The sequence below is a fragment of the Monomorium pharaonis genome, chromosome 7 (genome assembly GCF_013373865.1).
Source record: "Monomorium pharaonis isolate MP-MQ-018 chromosome 7, ASM1337386v2, whole genome shotgun sequence".
In the NCBI taxonomy this organism is placed as follows: domain Eukaryota; kingdom Metazoa; phylum Arthropoda; class Insecta; order Hymenoptera; family Formicidae; genus Monomorium; species Monomorium pharaonis.
This window is the reverse complement of record NC_050473.1, coordinates 14,714,046-14,734,238: the sequence shown is the minus strand read 5'-3', so window position 1 is coordinate 14,734,238 and position 20,193 is coordinate 14,714,046. Positions and strand designations below refer to the sequence as shown.

Here is a 20,193-nt window from a genome sequence, read left to right as displayed (position 1 = left end):
TCTAATTGAAAGCATTCAAATAAACAGAACCGGCGGACTGGTTCTGTGTGATTGTGAAAATTTCATCCCGCTCGCTTTTGACCGCCTCATGTCAGAATCCGCGAGATTGCTCGTCCCGCATCTCTCCTTTTTTTGCACACGGCTATTGGTCGCAAACATGATCAAAGCTAATACGGGCTGACGTTTGTTTCTGTCGTCGGACCGTTAAGTTATTTTCTACGAGATTATATCGATGGGAGACGCGACAGACAACGGCGGTAATACATTCGTCCTGGGCGATTATCCTCCGGAGGGGGTGAGAAATATCGCAAGAGGAGGAGGAGGAGGAGGGCAGCACACGCGGAATGCACGAATGGCGTGACTGGAAAAATGATTGGAGGCGATTTCACGCGTTTTAACAAGACGTACCGTGATCGATGCCACGGCAGATAGCGTCGAACTCGCCGTTTAGATCGGAAATAGTTCTTGGTGGCGACGTCAAACCTAGAAATACCGGTGGCGTTCCGAAGGGAAAACGATTGGTCAATCTAATAAGAAAGCGAATCATTCGGCTTTATATATCTCTCTTACAATCAAATTGCGACCTACATGCGTACATAAGAGATCGCTTTGCGCAAATTGGCATGTGATATATAAAGTAGAATGGATAATGACGAACATAATTTCGAATCTTGGCTTGCGTGATATTTTTGTTAACGGTACGTTAAAAATGGAACGAATAGTACGAAAAGAACTTCTTTATAAAAATCTATAAATGAAACTATTTTTATTATGTAAATCAGTATTCATAGTGTTATTTATGTCAAGGCGGTTTCAATAACCTACATTTTCCAGCGACTCATTCTGTATAATTCAAGTTTTGCCCTATACAAACGCGCTGAATCGTTTCTAAATCGCCTGTGGTGATAACAAGCACAATAGAAATAGAATTTTTCCTTCGGAAACAAACGAACCCGAACTGACATCCAAATTCTAACATCGAGCGAGCAATTTTTACAAAAGCATTTGTGTCATCTCAATAATTTTCTCTTACTTACGAAACGCGGCGCGAAAGAAAGTTTCGTGCCTTTTCTTTTTTTTTTAAGGTACTCGTACAGGAGGACTTTGCAGCAATTTGCTAGAGTTCTTAAAGAGTAGAAAAGTCGGCTCGAGTAGTATTAAAGAACGTTATTTCGCTTTGCTCGTTATATTCGCCAAATGTTAAACATTAACTTGCAGGACGATAAAATTGCAGTTCAGGCAGTTTGCATAAATCCTCGGTATAAGAGTTTGCTGGCATAATCCAGAAATTCTTTCTACGTTTTATCGAGCAGCCAGGGATGATTCGATATTGTGATCGAATATGTGTGAGTCAATCCTGCTTTTCCAGATTTGATATCCTCGCGATAGATATTTTCGTAGCTCTCCTTATAGTTTTCGCTTTTCAATACTTGGAACGAGTTCCGTACACGTATATTCTCCATTCAAGACGCCGGAAATCACCTTTGAATCCGAAGCTACAATTTGAAGTCACCGTCATCGAGGGTCAGGCGATTTCTATGCCCGTGTGACGTAGCTCGCATAATCAATCCAAACATCTGAGATCCCGCGTTTTATCAAAACGGCCGGCAAATCGCTTCTGCCGATCAGCGCCGTAATAAATGGCGTTCGATTTCGGGTCGGAAACGGCCGTTCAGATCGACAGTCGTCTACGAATTCCCGCGTGGCTCTGCCGAAGGTAACGTCACAATAGTTCAATCAGGTCGGGAGATGGTAGCGCCGTATATGTCGCGACTATTTCGGTATTCGACGCGCGTGGCGGTCTTAAGTTAACGTGATTTCGGTTTCGAGCGGCGCCATTCAACGGTGCTTCCGGTTCTCGGTCCAGAAGAAGATTCCAAACGGCGTCCCCGGGTGGTGTCGGGCGCGAAAAGCATCGGCTCAGAATGCAAAATGGAACAATAAAAGGGATACAATCATGGACTGAACGTCGTACTTTGGATTCGTTCAGAATAGACTCGGAGCGGATAATGCGCTTCCCGCGCGATCGTTGATATTCACCATTTCACGCTATTACGAACCCTTACAGGATTCGATAGGAGCCGTAAATCGACAAATTATATATATAGCGCTAAGAAAAAAACAGATATTTGCAAAATTATCAGATGATTGCCATGCGGGATGTTATTTCGGTGAAAAAACATGTAAAAAACATCGGTAATTCTATCTATTATGCCCGTGGATTTCATATGTCGACACAAAAGCAATTTAAAATTTACAATAATATAGTAAGTTAATTTACAGTCACGTTTGTTGACGCATGAGTGACAGGTAAGCAATAGCTATGTAGAAACTTGAACTTCCGTTTGAGTTTCGGGATCGTACGTCAGTCTTTTACAGCGATAAAAAAATTTAATTATGTGCAACGGAAAACGTATCTGTTTCGTTACATCGTTGCTTAAACTTTCACGACAGTCTTCCGGTGAGTTGAAAAAGCCACGTCTGCAAAATCAATCACGAGACGTGAGAGAAAAAGTTTCCACGAGACACGAGTGACGTCCAAATAAATAAATCGCATCCGCCACTTATCAAATCGCTCGATCGATTTCTTCAGCAGGAAATAATTAGGCAGCGGACCTCTTTGTTAAATTCCGGTTTCCTCATCCAACCGTGCCTGCTATTGTCCAGAAGGCGCACTGCGAGTGAGTCGTTTCTATGAGATTTTTCGTATTGTCGTCGCGCCGGTTGACCCACATACCGTGGATGCGCGAAGGACAGACGGTTATTTAAAAGCCCTCGATTACCGCCGCATATTCCGATAAAAATACCCACGATCCGGTCGTACTTCTATTTTCAAGCTCCACCCGAAAGAGTAAATCACGTCAGGGGAATGACAGGTAACCCCTGGGCAAACGTGACTGACAGCACATGACGGAAAAGCGAATGTTTTTTTGTTTTGCTTTTTTATTTATTTTTTTTATTTCAGTATGCGTGCTTGCGTCTGGTTGATTTAAGCGTGATTTTTTTTTCTGGAATTGGGACAAAGAGCACCGATATAATGTTCACGTATACATATTAATCTCCCCCCTTTTTTGAAGGGGACAGATATATCGCTCTAATTCGGTCGCCGTAATCCGGCGCGGTTACAAAATTTATCATTTATTCTAACAATAATGGAAAAAAAAAACGGTTAATAGAGTAGACTGCGCACACCGCGCGCATTACCACTGACGGGATTGCCATTTGTTGCAGGAGGAAAATACGATCCGGTGCTGAAAGATAACGCGTACAAAATACACATGAAGCTGACGATAAACTCCGTTAGTCCAACGGATTACGGCTCGTATAAATGTGTGTCCAGAAACTCGCTGGGCGACACTGACGGCAGCATTAAAGTCTATCGTAAGTATAATTATGGCATCTCGGCTCTAAAATTTTTTCCCTCCGCTGCAACGTGTAGTAATGATCGTCGTAAACTGCAGACCGTTGTCTAGCGGGGAGATTTCGCAAAATAAATTAAAGTAAAATTGCATTGTTTACACGAGATAGTTCTCTCGAGGAGGGTACGAGGGATTCGGCAAAGTAGCGCCTCGGCTCCGTCGCGTAGCGCGTGCGTTGGCTGTAGCTTATTAAGCAGCAGCTGTGTTAAAATAGTTGGAATTTTTACCGAGATAGCGAGACTGAAATCCGACACGAGGCAGGCCCAGACCTTATATTCTTAAAAACGCGCTCGTGCTTATGAATAAAACAATATTTCGCAAAAATATTCCGGCGGTTGCACGGCGACGTCTACGATTCGGAATCACGGTCCGGGGAGGAAGTTCTTGAGGGGCGCACTCAACTATCGCGCTATACTTACAGTTGCGAATAATATCCGTCAGTGTGTGTGCGTGTGCGAATCGCCCGCCCTGAAAACGGACGGAGCGCGAGGCGTAGCACCGCGTGAGTCTTGCTGAAATTGTTTGCACCCGTAAAGTGAAAGATAACAAGGAGTTAGAACCTCTGCGAGTTAGAGCAATGCATAAACAAAGTCGCGAGTTAGAGAGTGTGACTTGAAAAGACTATCCGCGTTATTGCGCGCCTCGTTATTTCTTAGCTGCAGCCCTTTTCGAACCATCCTTCCAAAGATCTTCCCGGCTCGAGAGATTCTTCAGTTCGCATTTTAGATATTTGACGTCACTTTGAAGTACAGCGATGTTGCATCGTTTGAATAATACTGAATGCTGTTATTTACTTTTCAGCAATATCGAACTCCAATTCCAACAGCACCAAATACAAAGGTAAGTAGTATTTTCTACTTAAGTAATTGGTCGGAAGCATAACCTTTTTTTTGCGCGAAGTAACTCTAATGAAATTTACGTATAGGACTTCGTAATATATTATAATTATACGTTATAATTTAGTGAACTCATTTTTAAGAAATTTCTACGTCAACAAGACTAAATAGTTTGCACTAATGAAGGGAAACCCTTACGAATATAAAAAGATAAAGAGACTCGCGACTTAATTTTAAAATTGCTTTATGAATTTCAATGGAATCATGAATGAAATCGCTTCGTAGAGATACTAAGCCAGTAATTAATTAACCGCTTCATTTCAATTTTGTTGCACGAAATATAAATCGATCGTTCGCCCTTATTACTCGCTTTGTATTGAGAGGTACTTTTTGAATGATGAAGCGTAGTGTACTTGTGGCGGACGAACGGGTCGCTGATTAATTAGATCGAGTAGCCAGTTTGTGCGATCCGCGCATCGTACGCTCTGTTTCAGCGAACCCGAAGGAACAAATGTGCTTTTTCGACATTGTGCAACTGTATCGAACTCGCAGTCGTACAGTCTGTTACGAGGGACACCATCCAAGTGTCCGACATTGATTTATTTTTTTTTTCTTGAGATATAAAAATCCAAGGAATACGTATTCTTGTACGAGATCCTAAGTTTGAAAGAAATATTTTTTGATGTAAGAGAAGACATATATTACAAAAAAAGATAGTCATAAAATTTTCAAGAGGTGTTTTATTTCTTAAACATGAGATTGAACACAAAAAAAATATATATATATATACAGTTTACACATTTATATTTGGTAACATATCTCAAAGAGAGCCAAGCAATGACGTCATTTTGCATCTTTCTTGTCCTCTCCATATATTCTTTTGTAAAATCTCATTTTTTCAATTAAATGAGATTTTTTATTAATTGTTAAAACATTGCGCTTTACAGATTATATTTTTCTGCACGGATAATTATCAGAAAAACAAAAATAATTTTTGAGAATATAGCATATTAACAGTGGATGCGGCAGTGTAAACGCTTGTTATTTTCCGGTACGCTCTCAAACGTCGCTGCGATTTCCCGGATTGTAATTTCTATTAACAATATCGTAATGCGGGAAGCGTATACGACTCACCGCGGGGTACGTAACAAAAGCGCGCACGTTTGTGCGAATCTGTGTCGCATGCGCTTGTTAAGGCATTTCAAGTTTTCCATCCGACCAACTTCGAGCTTCTCCATCGTCAAGCGGAGTGGAGGCTTTAAGAGAGGGTCGGCACTATTTTAGCGTGAAATCGCGGATGAATAGGAGTCGTCGTCGTGTCGGGTTTCGCGAACCCGACCGACCGACCGACCGACCGTCTCGTTTGCACGACAGGCCGCCGTCGCGAGAGGAACGCGTACAAAAGTCGGCGGCTGGGCTTCGCATGCAAGCTCGTGCAGAATGCACCGAGGTCCGCGCGCGCATCTGCGATAGCGGAGATAGACGTACAGAGAGAAACGACTTTTTAAAGAGACCCGGATGAATAACGTTTTGGCTCTTGCACCTATCGCGCCAACCTGCTTTTCATCGCGATGGGAAAAGGGCAAAGCCGAAGTTACCCGCAAAGGGACCCTTCCTTCGGCTTTTCTCTTGCGTTAACGTCTTATGGCTGTGCGGGTAACATACTTTTCCCTTAAGTAGCCTCACTTTCGAACGTGTCAGCAATAAACCGCATATATCTACAAATTAATGATAAAATTTTTATTTCATCGCTTAAATTTTTACATAATATTTTATTTATTTAGTTATTTTTCTACGTTCTTAATAATAATAGTATTACCGAATTTATTTTTAATTATGCAAACGAGTATCGAAGGCGACAAAATGGCGGGCAGAGACGTTTAGAGTACCAATTCGCGAAAGACTCTTCTCTCTCGACGCGGTATTTCGAGTACGCTGATGTATTCAAAGAGATAATAATACGGGAAGAGCTTTGTGGAACAATACATCGGCCCCTCAAAGGAGATGGTAAATTACATGTCAGTGCGCCGTGCCATACCGCGTTTCGCTGTATTTTGTTGTGCTCTGCCCGAGTATTAACTAAGCGCACGTAAAGTATTTTGTTATCTACGTTGAGCTTTTTCTCTTTCTGACGCGAAATTTATTCATCGTTGAAACATCGCACAAAGGAACAATACATGCATGGTTATATTTTTGTAAACTTCCAATCCGATTTTTAATACTCTCGAGAAAATTGAACGTAGCTCGCAAATCGTAATCTACCGATTGCGCGTTATCAGTTTTCGCAATTCTTGGCCGGAAAATGAAATACATAAAAATGTTTACCGAGACACACTCGCTATCGCTCGTCTTCCTGACCATACACCTGTTGTAATGTAATATAACTACCGTGTATGCGTACTATATCAGGATGAAAAACGCCGATATAAAACCCAGCCTTTGAAGCACGTGCTTTAAGGCACTCTCGTCGGTCGCGGTATAGCTCCAAGGCGCTTGAGAGTCTTCCCTCGCTGCTTTAATGGTTCATTTCGCAACGGGAAAACTTTAAACATCTCGCCTCGTCTTCGTTTTATGGCTAATCGATGTTTTTACGGCCACGCGGACTCCACTCGGCCGCGAATACGATTTCATCACGAGTCTCTTTATGCATGCAGACGCCGCGACATGTAGGGATATAGCGGGATATAAACGCAATATAAGCATGAATTAATTTGAGTTAGTGCATAGCGGCTTAACGTCTCTTCGTAAATCAGTTCGTCGCAACGTTATCTTTGTACGACGCACCAGACGTATTTTAGCCCATTCGTGTTGAAGCGATATTTTTGGACCAATGTACGATTATGTAACCGTGCGCAAGAAATCATAATTAGTAGTGCGAAGGCCGCGCGCGTTGCTAGCAGCAATAAATAATCGGTACACGAAAGTGATGTCAGCGCGAGCTGCTCGTAAAAGCAACTCGCTTTCATATTTCATCGAGTATCTTCCGCGCCATCATAATGAAAAATCCGGGATTTATTATTGACCCGTCTTCGGCGCGACTTCCCGTTCGCCCGGCGACCGGAAATCGATATATGTAAAATATTTTGATGCCAACAGATTGGGAGACGACGTTACGTTGCATGATGGAAGATTTATAGAGACCGGTTTCAATGTCCTCGGTCAATTTTATTGAACTCTTTCCACCTCGCCACATGCGCTTAAATATACACATACACCAACGATACGGATATATCGCAGTTAAACGTGCAAAACATTGTAATATGTATGATTCTCCTCCGTGATAATGGAAAATTGAAACGGCATTATTGATGTCTCTGCTAAGGGCAGAGCGGATTTGGACGTCCGGTTATTAACTTTTAATGGAATTTATCACCACACGTTGGTTAGTTGACGATACGTTTCCGTGGAGAAAATATTAGAGATACGCAGATAGAGCCATGGATCAGTTCTTTGACATAGACGAAAATAGCGTTTCCGAAACGTCCGCGCACAGGAACTTAACAACGTGGAGACAAACATGCCGTTGGTCATACCGTAAGCCCTTCCACAATCTGCGTCAGGGTTGCTCTATCGAGTGTCAACGGCCCCGTTCTCTTTCGTTCTTCCCATTACTTGAGAAAACACACGGTCCAAGCCGCATTTTTCACAGAGACAAACGAACTAGCGCTCTCACCGCAGGTAAAACGCTAGATCGCTTTTCCAATAGCGACAGAGCGCTCACTTTACCTCGTTTTTGTATCGTTGTTTAAGGTTAAACTTGTCTCAGTTCTGCGAAAGGAACGAAAATTTGGCTTCTTTTTTTATCAGCACAATATAAACTCTCTCGGGGATATTTTTTATTTATTTTAAAGGACGAGATTGAGTCACTGTCCGATATATGTAAAAGAGCACCATTTTTATTTATTTAAATTGGATGTATTTATTCCGTCACATAAACCCGCCTTATAAATCATTTTCTGTCTTCGTGCTTACTGTCATTGTTACTTTTCCGGCAATTGATTTAACAACCGTTGTCATTAGTAGTCTCGTGATGTACCGGACACCGTTCGGCACCGGAACATCACATCGAAACAAATTACTTTAAAGACATTCAGCGGGCATCAATTAATCAAAGAGGACGGAATGGGAAAATAACTGAGATATAATCAATTGAATAATCTCGCATCCATAAATTTATGTTACGGAAGGTCAGCACTGAATTTCTCACGTTTACATAACAAGAGTAAATTTATTAAATAAATACTACTAATTGAGATCTGAATTTACTTAACAATTGTCAATTAATAAGTTTAACATTAATGGAAAATTATTCGTATTGGCTAAAGGTGAATATAAACGGAATATCCATAATTAGGTACAGCTTATGAATAGAAGTATTGGTAAATATTAATTTAGACAATATTGACAAAATATCAACTTCGCCTCGAGGAACGATATCGTTTAATTTTGCTTTGTTTGCAGGTAAAGCAAGGCATAATTCAGGGAACAATAACATCCTGGAGGGTAATCAGGATATGCTAAAAGAAAGAGGTACACATTAAGTATCAGAATTCAATTCCAACAAAGATGATTGCTCTTCAGCGTTTTTCTTTGGTCTTTCCGATATCGCGGGATATAAAATATTTTAGTTCATCACAGAAAATAAAACGTTTCTATCTTTAAACGCAAACTTCTAGTTTCCTGATAGTTCTAATTGTACGTCTCGAAATCTCTGCCCTCGTAGATTTGGAACTACGAGGTCGTAAGCAGAACGGCGGCGACGTAGCGGACTACGATGAATCGAGCGCTACCAGTAACGGTAGTTCGTTGCTGCTGGTGATCCTCGTCGCGTTGTGCCTGTGCCTCCATCATCATCCGCAGATACGGACGTTGCATCCAGCCTGAGATTTACCTACGACAGTCCTGCACGCCATCGCACGCGTAATTCGATCATCGAACCATCATCATGACTTTGTACATCCACTTGTAAATCCATCGCTCAGGGACTTCCGTCGAGGATGAATATCGTCGAGGACTGCGTTGACCACTTTAAACTTAAAACAATAGGATAATAATAATAATAATAACAATAATATAAATAGCGTTAGTGGCGGCCCTGGCTAGTCGTTCACTGGCGGAGTTCGCGAAGGGAGGATTACGACTTAAGGGACAGTCATTACGGACAATTTCGGAACCAGAGTTTGGCGTGCAAACCTACCCCAAATCTACCCCATGCGGCCGAAAACGCGTTACAATGTTGGGGGAACATGCATCTGATTTATTTTACGGTTGCATTAGCGACATTACAGAGCTAACTGAAATAATCATAAATTTCAAACATCATCAAGATTTTTTTCCAACGGAAAAAATGCATATTTAGTTACTTTTGCTCTTAATTTTTATCCTCTATCTAGCTTAACTCTAAATTGAAAAGAAAACTTGTATCTATCCATTATCAGTGATTTTATTTCTACGTACTATAGGTAGGTGATATTCTATGTAACAAAGATAACGCATTGCATATAGCTAATAAATTCTTTATGAAATGATAAATGTGTAAGCAGTATCTTTTATCGATCGACAGTACGCATTTTTCAACCTACAAAGCTCGATCGATCGATTCTGACAACGAGAAATAAATAAAAAAAAGTGTCTATTGAGATGAAATGGACGTTGGCGGAGAAGCGGGGCAATGAACGATGGACAGTTTGTACTGTTTCGTCGCGTCATTTTTAATTGGCTATCCGAACAACGGTGTGTCCCAATGTCGGGTGACTATTACGAAGCGACAACCAAACGATGCAGCGACACGACGATGCGGCTACGCCAATTGCTGGGAAAGGCACTTACTGTCTAGACGCTTATTAGAGGAACTCTATGCTAGAACGGAACTGTCCAATTCAAGTAAAGGATGAACTGCTCGGGCAGCTTTAAGCTTCACACACTCGCAAATTTATCAGATATATTTTAAAGAATTTATACGTGTAAGAACAAAATACAAAGGTTTGTATGTAACTTTTTATTTATTTATTATAATTTAATTGAATTTTTTTCTTATATATCTTATATATCTTTAATACACACACACACACACACACACACACACACACACACAATTCTGCAAGAATATTATTAAGAATACTTATTAGTTCCTAATTTTATTTCTTTGATACTTTTCAATACTATAAAGATAATAGTTTTTTTTCTTACATATAATGTTGCTTTATTATAATATTACTTTAAGAAGTGTTTGTTTCCATTTAAAACGACACAATTTTTTTACTTAAATATTTATTACTGAATTATAGCAACGCGACTCATTAAGTAGACAGCTCCTCAAATAAATTACTAATTATTTTTTAAAGCTGTCTCGACGCAGTGACATTGATTGGCGTCGTTGTACATACTTTCTATAACTCTTGATTCGTGACTTAAGACGATTGCTGTGTGCATAAGAATAACTAGCATTAATCTCATAGAAAATCTGAGGCGCGTTATATTAATAGTCATCGCTTGAATATTTGCACCCAAAATTTCGGTAAACATTCTGAATTGTCCATCAAAATTTTTATCAAGACGGACATTTGCGTTAACAGAAACCTATTCTATAATAACTCTGTATAGTATTATGTATAATATATGGATATACCATGTATAGAATATTAGTATATAATTACTAACATATATATAGATCATATACAATATATATATAGATCGTATACAGACAGTATATATGTATACATATTCGACGATGTCATATTGGGATTCTTTTAACTTTCTCCCGGTAGAACATTAAGTTATTAATTTATTCTATTTTCGCATAAAAACATTCTAAGTAACTTATAAGTAAAAATTATTATTTATCTACAGATTTTTTTTCCAAGGAAATCTAAAACAGATGTAAATTCTATTTTGCAAATTAAAGAATATAAAAAGAATGAATACTTTAGTAATTGTTTTTAAAATAAGAAATGCATCAGAGAGTATATATCATAATCTGTACATAATATGCGTAAAAGTACAAGACTGAGAAGGCTTGTGGCGTCCTTAAATAAATTCTGAATAATCGATGTATTGCGTATGAATAGATCTCACTTTATTATGTTCTATACCTACTGTATGTACATACCAAAATAGGATGATAATTCATATTACCACTGCCATATCGGTATGCAAGGACTGGCGAAAGAAATATCATTTTTTCGCAAAACAAAATAGATACAATTTCTCGACAATATTTAACAAAAACTTACGTACAACAGTTTATTTAATGCGTTTGGCACAGAGTGTGAATTATTTATCAAGACACATCTGTCACTTACTAAGACTGTATCAATATATTCTATGAATATACAACCGATAGTTATAACTGCAATTTCCGTATCATTAATTATTAATGCTGCGCAACGTATCAATATTTGCGTCGTAATCGATGCAAATATTCACAGGGCTTCACTTAAGCTGTCAGAGCTTTGGATAACACATTCTATAAACTGGGACACCCTGTACGGTCTGAATCATAGTACAATATCACGATGCGGAGCTTGCACATGGCGCTTTGTGTTTTCGTTCACTGATGTATGTATACGTATGCAAATAGAGAGCTTATTATTGAATATCGGCCATGAAAGAGAGTTTTGAAATAGGTTAAACAGATTACAATACAGAAAAATAATAGAAGAATAAAGAAAAAAAAGTATTCTTATTGCGTTGAAAGAGGGTATTTGAACATTCAGAAACCAAAAGAAACAATATGAAAAATGGTAAATGAGTTACACAAGCATATCATGAGAATAGCTTGTCACAGAAATAAAGGGATTGATTAATTTTTTTTCCACATAAAAATAATTAAATTAGCCCTTATTTGATGAGTCTTTGATATAAGTATTTAACTACTTCCCACATAAAGTAATTTTCTTATCAATAGATTAACATTTTTTTGCAAACAGCTCGACTGCTTGTAATTAATTTTGTAAATAGGATGGCTTTTTACAAGCTTAAATACTCTAAGCTATATACGTCAGTAATAGTGTGGGGATCGATAATATCCTACGTTGTTTAAATATACTCTGAAATGATTATGACAAATGCAGTTTGGAAAGATAATACTGCAGAATATTGTACATATCTGCGAAATATTGTATATAAGAATACATATCACAACAGTATCTGCATTTCTTCGATATGAAGATAAATAAAACATTTTAACAAGAGATTATTTAAAAACAAAATAATAAAGTATTGATTTTGCAAGAACTATCGTTTAAAAAGTTTTAAGTCCAGACATGTCTATTTTTAAATTATGATGCTCGAAAATATGGGCAAAAATAATACATTGGTTTTTAATTTATAACATTAAAGTTGATTTACCTATTATTGACATATATGTCTATTTTGTAATTCAAAATGATTTTCAACGTCTCAGTTATCATATATTGCATATCGAGTAGCATTCATCAACTGGAATTTCACGACTGTGCAAAGCTTAGGTGTTCACGGATTATTTACAAGTAATTTAGCGACTGCGACAATTAAACAATATATTATAACAAAGATATTGAGAGCAACTACTTTTATATCATCGACATTGTAGATAACACATTAAATGCATCAAGATATGCTATAATGCGTAAGGAATCAATGGAGAGTAAGTGCGAGATTTGTAATAAAGAACAATTACGAAATGTAGCTGAATAAGACGTCAGTAGCGATTAAGTACGTGGTGAGTACCATATGATTATGTATAAGGAATAAGTATATTAAAATGTCATAGTGTGTACAGGTAGAATGCATTATCTGTGCTAATAGGTGGCGTAACAGTATATGTCTCTGCGTATGTATAATAAAAACGCGGGAGTTTTTGTCTCTCTCTCTCTTTCTCTCTCTCTCTCTCTCTCCCTTCGTATGTCATTGCAGTTTATAAAATTTTGCTACAAAGATAAGTTCCAATCGCAACAAAACTGTAACAAATTGTACTTACTGATGATAAGGGACACACTTTTAGTTCTCATCTCTAACAAAATAAAATTCAAACACGACTTTACAATACGTCATGAATGTTTCCGCGATATAGCTCAGTGTGTAACTAGTTAATTAAGTTAGTCAATGAATAAACAAATGTAGATTAACGATGATGTTCAATTGCGTAGCTGTATGGCAATTATGCTGCGACACTGGATCCGATCTGGTTGCGCCACTGCCCGTGCTTCTCGCACACGATCTAGTCCTGTAAGCACTAATGGCATCAGGAAAAAATGTCCGTGTATACATAAAATACAGATTTATTACTTACTTTTTATTGTATGTATCTCAATTCCCGAAAAGCTTGAGTGACGTTTTCAATTCATTTATACCTTTTATAATTAAATTGTTATTGATAAAAGCGCTTGTAAACGAATCTATTTTGCAAACAAATTAAAAATTATTGACAATAATACTTTTAGTCTTCAAACTGTAGGTTATTTTGTTTTATAGGTTCTTTGTAATTCATACAAAATTATTTTTTATTTTTTAAAAAACCCTACAAATGCAATATCGAAAATGAAACGATTTAAGTGCTAATGTGCATAAATACGTTTTAAGATAAGAGCATTAGGAGATGCTATATTAAATACATTTTAATTAACTCTTTTATATTATATCAATCTACCAATTAAAATTTTAAATTCCAACAATTTTAAAATTTACAAGTTTATGGACTATGAGAAAATAAATTCCAAAAATCACTAGTTGTGAGAAGTTATAAAATTAATTTATATGAAAGCAGTTTGAGAGGAATCAAATTTTAAAAGTTACTGAACGTTCCTAAATTTGCAACGTTCCTAAATTGTTTAAATAAAAATGTTTAATTTAAAAATCATATAATATGTAGTAAAAAATGCTACAAATAAAAATTGCATTGCGTTATAAAAAATTTGTAACTTTATTATATCTTTCTTTAGTCTAGAGTATGGACAAAATTATAATCTAAAACAGAATAAGTTAATTGCTACTACAATTCGAATTTCTTTTTCACCATCGATCTATACAATTAATAATTGCAACAAGCAATACATAAATTATGCATAAATTGTGTACTTAAAAGAAATAATAAAAGCAAAGAAGATAAATTTATCTATTTTATATTATTATCTTAAATAGTACATAATAATTTTATGTGCTACAAATTATTTAATTAATTTTATTATACAAAGGACTATCGAAGAACACAAACTCATAAATTAATTAAACGTGAGATAGGATTTATATAAAGTAAATTGAACAACCGATATTTATTCATTCCATTTGCACTCTCGTTCATTCAATTACAACATTATTCATCTCTACTATTATAACAATAGAAACAAACATAATTCTTTTTACAATACATTTTGCGTTTTTTTTTGTTTAATTTTTTTCAAAGTTTTATTTAAAGTAATTCTGTGAATATCAATGTCTATAAAGCGGCAATAAGCTCACTGAAATTGATCCTTCTCTCGTCGACAAGTGTTAGGGCTAACAAAAATTTAATTTTAAGTGATACACGATATTTAATTATTAATAATTTCTTTTATTGATCACTAGTTAACAAGTTAACAATACGCTTATAAAATGATACATATAACTTTAGACCTATACATCAATTAAATGTTCTTAGTCGCAAACTTCAAATTTTAAAATATTGCTTATAACTAAAACATTCAATGTATAAAAAACGAAAAGAAATAAAGAAAACTGATAATAATTTGAAATTCTCAATTAATTAATATTATTTTTATTGAAACACATGCACGCGTTAAGTTATGTTTTGTGTGAACAAGAAACTATGTTTTTATACTAGATCGTGTACCACTTTATAACAACATACAAAGCTGATTGTAATTATTTACAACAATTCCATTCATTTTACAGTACGTAATGGTACTTTTGTTGTTTTGTACTTAATATTTACATTTGGATTCCAAGAGCTCCTGAGAGTCGTGACATATATCATTTATATCGAGGAGTTCGAGTGTACTTAAATTAATTCCCAAAATTCGATTGTATTATTGAGCGGACGTTGAATTATTTCACGTCAATGTAAACACATAAGTACCTAATCACTTGACGTTTCAAATAATGCTCTATTTTTCCCGATGCTGGTAAAACTTACCATGCACGACGTGAAGACGCACTACAGAGGCTCCATTCTTCTAAACCGCGAGTTTCAAATTGTTATCGAATCGCTGTATTCATTAACAGTACGATAAAAAATACAAGTAAAATTGTCAGATATTTTCAACAAGAAAATACAAATTATTAATTTCGATTTAATCAATATAAATCTTTTTTTATTCGAAAATTATTTCATGAAAGTAACTTAATGATCGCATTTTACTGCGTGTAACTACATGCGTTACGTTTCCAGCTAAAACTCAAAACTATATTTACTGCGATTTCATTCTAATTACTATAACGCAAACGAACAATATCTTTTCTTTCAGATATTTCTTCTATCTGAAATTTCGTCTTTATACGCGCGTCGGGGATACAATAACTTCATCTGCAGAAACATCCACATATATAAAAACGTCGACAACTACTCACACTCTTATTTCTTACGCACTCGAGGAGACTTAATATATACAAAACTTTATCAGTACAATTAGTACAGCGATAATATCATGGAAATATATCCATACCATCGCAACATTATTTACAAATATATGCAAATGATTAATCCTTGTAAATTTACAAGTCCCAGTTATTTCGTTGCATTTGATGCATCGTTTTCGAGTCACTCTTCGAGTTTCACACACATCACACTAATTGCTATGCTTACACATTATTTTATACATTTATTTAACCTAATAGATTGATTAACCCTCTGCATTGACAATTATATTTGAATAGAAAATAAAACAGATGGCGCATACAATAAAAATAATCTGGAGATTTTATAATTTTACAGTTACCATTGCATACACACACATTGTGATGTTAACATATCGATTACTGTGTCAGTCACAAATAACTGACTGAAAATATTTGGAGCTTCATCAACTATGTATGATCTGTCTAGCTAATAGTCGATTTGTGCTTTAATATTTTATTTGTTGTCACGAGCGTTTTAATACAATAGCTTCATGATTAAAAGTGAGCTGAATTTCCCTTGTCAGTTAATGTGTTACTACAGTTATTAAAGGCAGTATAGGAATGTGCAAATGGTTAACTATTTTCTCTATGAATTAATGAAGCTCCATCAGCTATATGAAAATAATTCTCAATGAATGATTTCAATATATGTTCGTGAGCATTAACATTCTATGCAAACTCAATAAATATACGGAAATATTGATAAATAATCGTACGACAAATATTGTAAATTATTATTGAATTTCATTAGTAACATTTTAGTATAAATCTCTACGCGCATTTACATCACTGGGGATTGTTATTTATTTATCAATCAAGTAGGCCGAATTTTTGCTAAAATCTAAAAACGGATAAATGATAAAAAAACGTGATTCAATACATATTTTACAAGAGAAATTTCCATCTTCGTTTCAATTCTGATGTAATATCTTCTTTCTAACAGTCACACATTACAAAGATTATGGGGACAAAAAATAAATGTGATACGTATACATCTTTAGATTTTTTAGAAAATATTATTATCCATCTTCTTATATAATAGTCGAATGCGAACCAAACCTCTTTTCGATAAGCTACACGCACACAAAAAGAAAAATCAACCTTTTGGGGGAAATTGGGAGATCTCGTTTCGCTAACGATGCTCACGATTTGAAAGCCTCTGCCGATAGAAGAAAGATTGGAAAGAAGGATTTGGTGGAATCAGATAAGGAAAGTGGTTGTCACGCTGTCGTCATTTCCAGGATACGTCCGATAGCGATGACTTCGAAAATCCGCTGACACGTCGAAGAGATTTGGAATGGTTATCGATCTTTTACGAAAGACGGGAAGAACTTTGATAGAAATTAAAAGTAAACAAATGATTCGCGTTTAACTTGAATTGAACGAATAAAACATCGACATTAATACGATGCAGATATTAACAACTGCCACTGTACAATTAGGTAATTTTGTACCGCATGTCATTTTTTTTATATCAACACGTGATTTTGATATGCTCGATTACTTTTTTGTCAAAATCTCACAATCGAATTTTTATTTTCCTCTCAAAAACATTAAATTGAAATAGTTGATGTTCATCTACAGATTGTCAACTACGAATTAATTCTTACTTGGCAGTGTGTTAAGTACATTATCGCTCGAATTCTATTAATTACCTCTCGTCAGTAATGCAATTAGTTACAGTTGAACATTGTAAACGTAACATTAGCCCTATCAATCAAAATAACTCTGGTTTATAATTTTGTATCAAATCTATAATGCAATATTTGTTACATTTGTTACATTTGTTACATATGTAAATGATAAAATTCATTAATTTATTTTTCTTTTTCCTCCCTTTCTTCATATCTGTGATATTTTTTGTAGATCTTACTTTTGTCATTCTAAATCCCATGCTTGTATAATAATATGAAAAAATTAAACGACGGAGAGAAAAAGGATAGCGCGAGGGTTTATAACGAGTAATGTGTCGCCCATCTAACGAAGACAAGATAAATTCACAGTCCCACTGTGTGATAATCGGCTTTCCCGTTTCGGTCGTTAATAGCTGCAGATCCTTCAATGAGTCTACGCTATTTGCCCTTAATTCGTCGTTCAATTGATCCCTTGCGCGGTTGAGGAAAGATTGCAGGATTTATGCTGCAGTTGGAAGGACATCGACTCAATCATCCTCGCTGCGCGATGACTACGACAGGGCGGAGAGCACGATTATGCAAATCGCTGCGCTGGATCGCGCGACGCGATGCCACGTGCTGCTTTTAGACGACATCGATTGCGCCGTATTGTCGTATTGTCTCCGCTGCCCGACATCGCTGTCGGCGCTTTTGTGGCTGTCAGTGTCGATGTCGTTCTCCGCATCCTCGTGGCTCTCCTCGTGACTCGATCCGCCATGGAGTCGCGTTTCTGAAAATAATCGACAATATATATTATCACAGGCTCAGTAATATGTCAAGCGACGTTTTACAGCGTTATCAACCGATGTAACGCCTGTTCACACCGCGATACGAATATTCAAAGAAGCGAAAGCTGAGGACGAGAACCCGGATAAAAATTTATAGTTGCTTCTACTTGAAGTAAGAGAGACTTTCCAATATTCATGTTGTATACTATGTATTCTTTCTAAGAACATTGTTTATAGACGTTGACGTTAATACACTTCCACATTTTTTTTTGCTTTAGGTACGAGTCCATTCGCCGTGGCGGAGATCGTACAATCAGATCGTCATCCAACTCGCTGCTCTCTGAATTGCCGCGGCTTCGCTCATACCCGCCAGTTTACATGATAATCGAAACAAGTTCGGATACCGGCGCGCTGGCGTCCCGGGTGCAGATTACTTGCCATAGTTGGGGCCGAGCGCGGTAGTTCATAAACCGCATGGGATTTCATCAAAATCCCGTCGAGAGTTCCGCGTTTGTCGTGGCGGAGGATGGCAGAACGCGGAGGCTTTAGGTATGAGAAGGAAAGAGAGAGAGAGAGAGAGAGAAGAAAGGGGAAGGACTCCGAGGCGGCGTGGCACGTTGTTGGAAGTTTTGCGGAATAAACTTCGCGCCTTCCGCGAAACTTTCCGTAGGAAAGTTCCGCCACTGCCCGGCGGCGTGTAAGTTCTCGCATTACGTCGTGGGCGATGATTTAAGACGACGTATCCCAGCGAATTTCGGGTCGCGGCAACGTATTTGCGGAAGGTGACGTGTTTTCAAGCGCATTCCTCCTCGCTGATCGCATAGATCAACATTTTATTGCTTGAATTACGAATGTCTGGCCACACGTATCGTGAGAGCGCGCGACACATAAATCCGAATACGCATAAATTTTATCTCGCTGGCGAGAAAAGAAATTCAAATTTTGTAAACACAGACGCGGAGCAGTCTACCGTGATAAAATGCAGAACACTTTCCCTGTAACTTGAGACCTAATCGCTTAATTCGCGCGTGTGAATTCGTAATCATATCGAAATAAAAGAACCGGAGGTTATTAACGCAATGTTAACTACAGTTAGTGAATAATGGGGATTTGCAATCACTAGGAAGTACAATGCTCTCGAGGCACCCCTTCGAGTTTCCGTTGAATTCCCAGCGCAGTTGTCAAATCTCACCTTCGTCGTGCAGTCGGCTAATCTGATTTTTGTTTCCTCTAAAAGTTCCGCGAGGTTTGCACAGTCGCAGCTTTGAATATTCAAACTTGTTTCGACAACACCGCAACTGTCGTCGGCGCGCGTAATTGTAACGACTGCGACGCAGAGTCGACATTGCAACTTATAATGTTCGTCGTATTAAAATGACGAAAGGGCAAACAAACTTTCATTCGCCATAACACGAATGCAACAAAACGAACGTAATAAAATTTTCAAATTTCACTTTTAACGACACGTATTTTTCACGTCGAAGCTCTCAATTATTTTATGTAGAGACGTTCAAGTTAACTACATGTAGTCTGAATATTAAGTACAATTGTAATCAACAGAGCATCCTTAATATTTTACGGCGTAGCAACTTTAATTTCACATTAAAGTGACACGGCCGATGTGTCTCTTTTATTTGGAAAGCGCAAGGCAATTAAAAATAGAATTAGACGACTTTGTATCAGTATAATGCGTTTCTATTTAGAGTATCTTATATTTTCTCGAGACTTCGACCTCGTTTAATGCGGAAACCTGCGCCGGTAAAAGAAGGAAAGCTTAAGAGAATAATGGAAAGCGAGCGTACCTTCGCTTCTCACGGCGGTCGACAGAGATGCGTCGGTTATTTCATTAGAGCTCGGTTCTAGACTGGGCACGGGCTTTTGTCGCGACCACTGGATATTCTCCACTAAAAACAATATTTTTCTTGTTAGTTATCTATATAACCGT

General features: G+C 37.2%; 2 protein-coding genes across 4 annotated transcripts in view; one reads left to right on the top strand and one right to left on the bottom strand.

The window, feature by feature from the left end:
• Positions 1-9,883, top strand: part of LOC105836400 (neurotrimin) — a 147,947-nt gene extending 138,064 nt beyond the window's left edge. For both annotated transcript variants that reach the window (XM_012680402.3, XM_012680401.3), the window contains exons 7-10: positions 3,232-3,381; positions 4,221-4,259; positions 8,717-8,785; positions 8,979-9,883. In XM_012680402.3, coding sequence (XP_012535856.1) covers positions 3,232-3,381; positions 4,221-4,259; positions 8,717-8,785; positions 8,979-9,139 — 419 coding nt within the window. In that variant the 3' untranslated portion in view covers positions 9,140-9,883. The remainder of the gene's footprint in view (positions 1-3,231; positions 3,382-4,220; positions 4,260-8,716; positions 8,786-8,978) is intronic.
• A 4,456-nt stretch (positions 9,884-14,339) lies between these two features.
• Positions 14,340-20,193, bottom strand: part of LOC105836397 (neurotrimin) — a 137,852-nt gene continuing 131,998 nt past the window's right edge. The window contains exons 9-10 of one of the 2 annotated variants that reach the window (XM_028188727.2): positions 20,051-20,152; positions 14,340-18,250 (exon numbers count right to left, since the gene is read on the bottom strand). In XM_028188727.2, the coding sequence (XP_028044528.1) occupies positions 18,033-18,250; positions 20,051-20,152 (320 nt within the window). In that variant the 3' untranslated portion in view covers positions 14,340-18,032. The remainder of the gene's footprint in view (positions 18,251-20,050; positions 20,153-20,193) is intronic. The other variant, XM_028188728.2, reaches the window with a different exon arrangement.